Consider the following 9,173-nt stretch of genomic DNA (forward strand, 5'->3'; position numbering starts at 1 on the left):
GTTATTCAGGGTGATTCGTTTTTTTTTTTTGCGGACTGTACCTAAGAAACATAGTTTGTGTATTAAATGCTTAATGTCAGGTCATCATATAAGCAAATGCTCATTGAAATATTTATGCAATCAGTGTGGGAAAATGCATAATAGTTTATTGCATATTTCAAAGGAAATAAACGGTTCAGGCGCCTTGTCTGAACATAATATTAAGTCTAGTCAATCATTGCAGGAGCCCCTCCCTTGTAAAATTTTCGATTCACGTGCTCATGGCACATTGCCAAACGAATGTGAAAGTGAAATCCACATTATAGAAAAAGAATTATTGGTTTCAAATTCAAATTGTTTTTCAATGAAAGGCAACTGCAAATGTTTATATTGAATCGATAAGTGGAGAAAGATTATATTTGAAGAGCAATTCTTGACCTTGGAATCAGTGTAGCTATTGCTCTACTTTTTGCGCTAATTTATTGGGCTTAAAGAAAGAAAAAATAAATCTTGCGGTTTCCGGAGTAAATGAATTAGAAATGACCGTTAAGTCTAAAACAAAGACTACTATTTCAAATTACAATTTTAGTTTTTTGAAATCTTTAGAACTTCTTATTGTTCCAAAAATTACTGATGTCAAGCCGTCAAATTATATGGATGTTACCCATATTAATTGGCCTCAAAACATTTATTTAGCAGATCAATCATTTAATAGACCTGGAAAAATTGACCTATTGTTGGATGCGGAAGAATTTCTCGAGATTTTGAAACCTAATAGAATACATCTTTCCGAACATAAAATAATGATGCAGGACTCGGAATTCGGATACATAATTAGTTACCAAAAACTGAAAATCGAATTTATTGTGGGCTTTTAAAAGAAACCGAAAATCTTAATGAAACATTAGAAAAATTTTGGAAAATTGAAATAGTTGATGAAAGAATTGCTATTCAAGGAAACGAAAAAAAAATATGTGAGGAACATTTTGTCAAAAATCATACGAGAACGGATACAGGCCGTTATAAGGTTAAAATGCCAATGAGAGAAAAAAGTAATTCTCAATTAGGCGAATCGAAAGACAACGGTCTTCGGAGATTAAACTGGTTGTATAGACGTTTAGTGAACGAACCAATTATGCTGGTTCTGTATAAAAAAAATTTTTGGGCGAATATCAAAGTTTAGGTCACACGAAGTGATCGAATCTGAGGAGTCAAAAATGACCTACTACATTCCCCATCAAGGTGTCTACCGTCGTGAGAAGAGCTGGACTCCTCTCCGAGTTGTGTTTGATGACTCGTCAGCCACGTCAACTGGATATTCTTTGAACTCTCAGCTTTTGAACGGTGGAATTGTCCAAGAAGAACTATTTTCAATTTTATGTCGTTTTCGAACTTATCGATTCGCATTTATAGCGGATATTAAAAAGATGTGTAGAGAAATTTTAGTGCATGAAGATCAGAGCAAGATCGTTTGAGAATTTTATGGAAAAATAGTGCAGATGATCCTGTTAAGGTTACAAACTGAAAACTGTCACATATGGTACAAGTTGTGCCCAAGGGAGCCGGCAGAATAATATAAAAGGGGGTGCAACCCTCTAACAAACTACCCCCCGCCAAAAAAAATTTTAAATATTCTGTTATTACATTTTGTTTTGTTATTACATATACTTCCATCTGTTAATTTTTTTCAAGATGCATTTCTTCATTGTTAACAAGATATTTAAAAAAAAAGTACGAATTTCCTGTGCTTGCAAATTTTGCCACGATAAACTGTATTGATGGCGCTGGCATAGCTACTGACTTTGAAACACAAATAACTACAAACAATAGTTTCGTATACTAACGTGTTTGTGCACGCTTAACATTGGTATTTATTGTGCTGATGAAGTTTTACAGTTGTGAGAAGTCAGTTTGTGTTATACACCTTTGTTAAACTAAATAACTAATAGAAAATATAATATTATTTATATTTTATTAAATGAAATTTAAAAATATAGCTTAGATATCTGCCAAATTTGAGCATGCTCAGTGTGCATAAGAAAAGAATGAAAGATGACTCAGAATTCATTGAAAAAGTTATAAACAGATTTGGACAGCAAACAAGACGCTTACAATTCTTGTTTGATTAAACAATTTTTTAATTGTTATAGATCAATAATTACTTAATTATTTGTTTTTGAATAAAAATATTTTTAATAAAAAAATTTTATGACAAAATTTTTTTCTGTATCCCTTTAATAGTTTAAAAAAAAGCCAGGGGGTGCAATTGCACCCCGCTGCCGGTGCCCTTGGTTGTGCCCCGTCGCTGACAACACAAACTTCAAAACAACTGATCATTGACGAATGTGAAAGATTTCCAATAGCAGCACCTGTCGTCATGTTCGATTTCTAAATGGACGATTGTTTGTCTGGATCAGAGACATTGGATACTACAAAAGAATTGCAAGCATAACTTTCTCAAATACTTGCTCGTTGGTATGCTCCAATAATCCCCAACTTCTAGGTTATAACTCTGTGAATAGTGACTATTTGTTCGATCCTTCAAAAGAAGTAAAAGCTCTGGGACTCGTATGGAAACGTGAAGTTGATTGCTTTACCTTCAAAATGACTGTTAACAATCCTGTTAAATATACGAAGAGAACTGTTTTATCAGTTATTGCAAAAATTTTCGATCCCCTTGACCTCCTTTGACCTTTAATTACACGAGCAAAGATTTCCATGCAAGCTCTTTGGCTTCTAAAGATAGATTGGAGTGATTCACTTCCGATAAAAGAAGCTCGAGAATGGAACCAGTTTCTAGACTCACTTCGTAAAGTGAATTACTTAGACATCAACAGATTTGTGCTAATGGAAAAACTGAAAGTTGTAGACAGCTTAATGGATTTGCCGATGCTAGTGAAAAGGCACACGGAGCAGCTATCTATGTAAGGTGCTTCACATCGAATGGAGAAATCGCAACTAACCTCCTTTGTAGTAAATCCAGAGTTTCCTCCTTGAAGACAATTCCAATTCCTAAGTAGGAACTAAATGCTGCTGTGCTGTTGTCCAAACTTGTAACAAAGGTTGTCAAATGTCTAAACCTTGACATATCAGCTATTCACTTGTAGTCGGATTCTACCATCGTATTAGTTTGGATACAACAGTCGCCACACCTACTCAAGATATTTGTTGCAAATCGAGTGAGTAAAATTTAAGAACTGACAAGTGACTTTCAATGGCACCATGTGTCTTCCAAAGATAATCCTGCTGATTTTGTGTCACGTGGTCTGGAACCTCCAAAACTTCAATCGGAAGTTCTCTGGTGGAATGGTCCATCCTTTTTGCAACAAGGTTTAAATTTGACTATAGACAAAGAGATAATTTCTAATAACTCAAGTGAATATTTATCTGAACTAAAACCGCAGCCGGACACTTCTTCATTAGTGATATTTGATAATAATAATTGTTTAGCTAACCTAATTGAAAATTGCTCTAAGTACATTAAATTAATTAGAATTTTAGTTTCGTTCGCAGATTCTTATTTAATTGCAATTAACTTTGCATAGGTTTTGATCAAAGAGGTGAGTTTCGAGAAGAAATTAAATTGCTAGGTAAGGGACTGTCCGTATCTCCAAAAAGTAAGTTAAAGTTTTTAAATCCCTTTCTTGATAAAGATATTATTTGCGTAGCTGGTCGATTGGAACAATCGAATTTGAATTAGGATTCAAAATTTCCTATAGTATTACCAGCAAAACATAAATTGACTAGTTTGATTATGCAACATTATCATGTAAAGTTTTTGCATGCAGGGCCACAAGCCTTATTGGATTATGTTAGAGAAAAGTTTTTGCCTTTGCAAGGTAGAAATTTAGCTAGAAAGATTTTCATAGTTGTGTTGTTTGTTTTAAACAAAAACCTATAGTTGCTAATCAAGTAATGGTAAATCTGCCACCAGAGCGGGTTAACCATGGTGCAGTATTTAATAAAACAGGGATCGATTTCACGGGACCATTTTTAATTAAATATAAAAATCAACGTAAAGGAGTCTATCACAAAATTTACATTTATTTGTTTGGCCACTAAAGCTATCTACTTGGAAATGGTAGATGATTTAAGTAACTTCAGATGCGCTAATAGCTTGTTTGAAAATATTTTTTTCGCGTCGTGGAAAGAGTAGTGTTTTGATTAGTGACAACGCTACAAATATGGTGGGTTCTAATTTAGAACTAAAAAAGTTGTATAATTTAGTGGATAAAATCAAAAGGTAAGTTAAATAACTACTGTTCAACGGAAGAAATAATTTGGAAATTTATTCCGCCTAGAGCACCTAATTTTGGAGGTATCTGGGAAGCAGGTGTTAAATCCTTTAAATTTTATTTTAAAAGAGTAGTAGGAACTACCAAATTAACGTATGAGGAATTTTTAAGTGTTATTAATCAAATTGAATCTATCTTGAACTCGCGACCACTCACTCCTTTATCAGATGACCCTAGTGATCTTAATGTTCTACCTCCGGCACATTTTTCAATCGGTCGATCAATACCTACCATAGCAGGGCCTAAAATAAATGTACCTTCAAATCGAATAAGTAGGTGGAAATTATTAACTAAATTTGTTCAAGCAATTTGGAGGAACTAGAATTATTTAAATCACCTTCAACAAAGATATGAATGGAACTTTAAGAAAATTAATATTGTCCCAGGCAGCATGGCTATTTTAAAAGAAGACAATACACCCGTGTGTAATTAATTGGCCTTTATGTCGGATAATAAAAGTTATTCGAGGTAAAGATAATAATGCACGTGTAGCTATAATTCGCACTTCAACTGGAACATATAAACGTGCGATATCTAAATTATGCTTGCTGCCAATTGAATAATTTTGATTTTGCTAATAGTATGAATTTGATAACTAAAAAAAATGTAAAAAAACTTTTGTTATATTGTTTAATGATTTGTTAAATTGTTACTTATACTTGTATATTGTGAACTCACATTGAATAATAATAACAATGATTTATTCTTAAAACTATCAATTTGATTGAAATTCTAATTTATTTTTTTTACTAGATGATCAGTTTTTAATTTTATTTTATAACCGTCGTTGAACAGCCGACCCAATTTCATGGGTTTACGACTACTTACGTTCAACTCCGTAGCCTTGTAATTTTGAACCAATCCAAAAGACAAGGAAACTCCTGGATCAGTACCCCCAGAGGTATTGATTTGTTGTGGGAACATGGAGGACTTTGAGACTCGACAGATTTAACGTGCATCAGTCACCATTTACTACACGGGGAGTCTTCGGCCGGCGAGGATCGACCCCTCGACCTCTTGGATATGGGCCCAGCGCCCTACCGACCAGGCTATCCCGGATGTTAAATATCATGTATCTAAATGTGTAACGTCGCCATGTAAAGATGATAGCTCGCCAATTTGGCGAGCGTTTCTTAATGTTTATGTTTATAATTATTACTTCGTTCGTCGTTGTTGAGGATGCGCTATAGTGAGCATCCTCTAATAAAAAAATTTGGATATCAATTAAAAATGCATCGTTGTTGCGTTTGTTCTATGGTGAACGCCCTTTATTAAAACTAATCGTTAAAATTACAGTCCATTCATATATCGTTATAAACACTAACTATTAAACAATCATCAAACGCACACAAGATCATGTGCAAAAATTATCGGAGTCGAAAGGTCTTCCCTATGAGCAGACCTAGTGAGTTCTCCAGAAGTGGTATCCACTCTTTCAGGACCACCACAATGGGTGAGATACCGTTGGCCATGTTAATATGGGCGTCTAGTTTCTGCCACACTAGATGGCAGCACCGAGACTCTATTTGGATTCTAAAGTACACTAGGAATTTAATTTTGCCGGAAATGCCAAGAGCCAATAAGGCACTCCAGGGATCTTTTACATGCCGCATAATCATACGACATGGCCGCTGAAGATTTTCTGCATCCCGAAAATCCGGTGTCTGGGCCGGGGATCGAACCCGCAGACATGGGCTCAGAAGGCGAACGGTGATAATGAATATAACTTATAATATTTTAAAAAAAATATTTTTTTAAATATTATACTATAGCAAAGGGCGTGAAATTTCAGTCCCAAAGATATTAGCACATACATAAAAGTTTTGGTTTGCCACTATTTTGCGTTCATGAAAAATGTGATATTTTCGTTCTTAATACGTTTTTAAGACGTTAGGGAGAACTTAATTAATGAATGACTAAGCAGTTTCTGTTCTGTTGTTGTTGACATATTCCTGTTAAGGCAGAGGGGGTGCGATTGTTCTTGTTTTTCAGTGGCGCCATCTATGGCCGAGAATTTGACTTCTGCCACCCAATTCGTCGCACCCATTTATAGGGCGGACCCATTCATTCTTCCACAGATCGTAATTTTGACCTGAATCAGGGAATGATCGAACCCCGATCCAGTTCCCCCAGAGGTGTTGATTTGTTATGGGAACATGGAGGACTTTGCGACTCGACAGATTTAACGTGCGTCAGCCACTATTTTACTATAGGGGGAGTCTTCTATCGGCGCGGTTCGAACCCACGAACTCTCGGACATGGGCCCAGCGCCCTACCGACCAGGCTATCGCGGCCCATAGTTTTTGTTCTAAATAGAAGAAAAACTCACTTAAAAACATTTTACTTTCAATCATGTTTCACATCAATGAGTCACGACAATTTGAGCGAGCATAGATTAATTTCAAACAGAGTTTTTTTTTTTTTTTAAAGATGAAACTTAATCGGTTGTATTAAATGCTTGATCGTAATTGCCAAACTGGTGTGAGAAAATTTCAAGTCTTTATAGATCATTCGAAAAGAAATTTGAATATTTATGTCGTTTTAACACAACAGTGTCTTCCTTAAAGTGTTCAAGCTGTTTCAAATTGTTATATTTATTTTGTATTTTTTTTTAATATAAATGTGGTGCAAAAAACAATAACTTACTAATAGTGAAATACAGTTTGAAGTTCGAATATGAGGCGCGAAAATAAACACGAACGTCAGTTACTGCAGTAATGAAATTTCCAATTCTGTCACCCTGACAGAAAGTATATTTATCTTCAGAACCTTTGATAATGATTTCTAACTTGTGGTTTGCGCAATCCTAAAAAAGAAAATAGTTATAAAATATTTAGCATGAACATGAATTTAAAAAAAAACACATATCCTTAGTAATAATTATTTAAAAATCACTTTTTAAGAGGAATTTTTACTGTCTAACCAAAACATACCCTCAACTACAAAGGATTATCGGTAGTTTCTGAAAATATGCTCTCCTATATTCAGTTGTTGTTGTTAATTTGCGTCGCACTAGAGCTGCACAATGGGCTATTGGCGACGGTCTGGGAAACATCCCGGAGGATGATCCGAAGACATGCCATCACAATTTTGATCCTCTGCGGAGGGGATGGCACCCCCGCTTCGGTAGCCCAACGACCTGCGCGCGAAGTCGAGCACTTTACGGTAGCACAGTTTAACGAGGACCAATACCGCACACCCTCGGTCCCTACGCAAACTGATCCAAGTGGTCACCCACCCGCACACTGACCGTAGTCAGTGATGCTTGACTTCGGTGATCTGCTGGGAACCGTGTCTTAACCATCAGTCCACTGCGGGACCTCCTATATTCGGAAAAGGTTATGTATAACTCTATTATGTGCGTGAGTGTGACTCCAGAACCGTTTGTGATAGTCTTAAAATTTGAGGTTCCTCAGTGCACTGATTGCAAAGACGCAGTTCCCAGTTGAACACCGAAGTCAAGCATCAATGGTTGCTGTCATTAAGCGGGTGGGTGACCACTTTGATCAGCCTGCGTAGGGACGGAAAATACAGCGTTACGGTTAAACTGTTCTACCGTAACTGTTCTGCTAGACTAACTTTCAACTTGTCTGGCTAACGAAGCAGTTAAACCATCCCTCGGCAAAAGATCAAAATTGTGATGTCATGTCTATGGTTTTTCAGCCGTCGCCAATAGACAATTAAGCAGATTTAAAGGGACGACAATAAATTAAAATACCTACCTACCTTCAAATTTGAACAGTGGGTGAATGCAATTTTAGCTCTCAATACTGAAAAATCGTTCAAAAGTTTTAATTTGATTGTCCAAGAGAAGCATTTTAAGCATAAAATTTCTCATTGAAGTATCCATTGTTTTTATTTCACGCATCTATATTATATAAAACGCTAATACGTATGTATCAATAAAACCGATGATATTTCTTTTCTCGCTTTGGCAACAGTTTTTATTTTTATTTGTTAGGCTTCGGCGCGCAAGAGCACGTAGTGAGCATCATATGGCTAATCTATATTATATAAAACGCTAATACGTTTTAATTGATAGGCTTCGGCCTCGCAAGAGCACGTAGTGAGCATATCATATGTCTAATCGGGTGAATTCTCACCGAATTATCAAAAAAATTCTCACAAAATTATCTTCATCGACGCTGATGCTTCACATCCGGCGTTCAGTACTATTTCATATTGTTTTACAACACATGGTTTTAGCCCTCTGGTGGGAAAGACTTTAAAACAAAACTTACAACAGTTACTTTTCTCAACAACTGAAATTTAGAATAGTATGATTAAGAAAAATATGTGAACAGTTTGCAATTAATATTGAAATGCACAGGTTTAGACTTTCCCACAGTGAAAAGTTTTCGGAACTTCAGTGTTCAAAAAAGTATACAAAAGCTAGACGTTAAGAACGCATACAATGAGCGAGCAAAGCGAGCATCGGATTGCGAAGCATTCCGAAATGAACTGCGAAAGCAGTTCCGGGGGTTGGCGAGCGCCAGCGAGCAAGGGTCGAAGCCTCCTAGTATTATATAAAACGCTAATACGTACGTATGTATGTATCAATAAAACCGATGATATTTCTTTTCTCGCGCTGGCAACAGTTTTCATATTTAATTGATTGGATTCGGCGCACAAGAGCACGTAGTGAGCAACCAGATAACAATAACCAGAGTGAGCATTATCAGGTTGTTCAATTCAGATTCATGCACTAAAAACATGACAATATTTAATTTAAACTCAATTAGGAATTAATTAATTAATTGAAGTGAGAATGCTTTAAAAGGCCGCTGTTGAATTGATATTTTTCTACTGGGAGCTACCTAAACGTCTAAAAAACGTTTAAGTGTTTGTATTGAATGCATTGAATTTTTTTATATTTCGCGTTTATTTATGCATTGAATT

General features: G+C 35.7%; 1 protein-coding gene across 1 annotated transcript in view; it reads right to left on the reverse strand.

Annotated features, from left to right (window-relative positions):
• The window catches only part of LOC107437791 (uncharacterized protein CG3556-like), a 59,444-nt gene that overhangs the window by 40,245 nt on the left and 10,026 nt on the right, over nucleotides 1-9,173 (reverse strand). The window contains exon 3 of the mRNA XM_071186047.1: nucleotides 6,921-7,080. Coding sequence (XP_071042148.1) covers nucleotides 6,921-7,080 — 160 coding nt within the window. The remainder of the gene's footprint in view (nucleotides 1-6,920; nucleotides 7,081-9,173) is intronic.

The sequence above is a fragment of the Parasteatoda tepidariorum genome, chromosome 10, assembly GCF_043381705.1.
Source record: "Parasteatoda tepidariorum isolate YZ-2023 chromosome 10, CAS_Ptep_4.0, whole genome shotgun sequence".
Classification (NCBI taxonomy): Eukaryota; Metazoa; Arthropoda; class Arachnida; order Araneae; family Theridiidae; genus Parasteatoda; species Parasteatoda tepidariorum.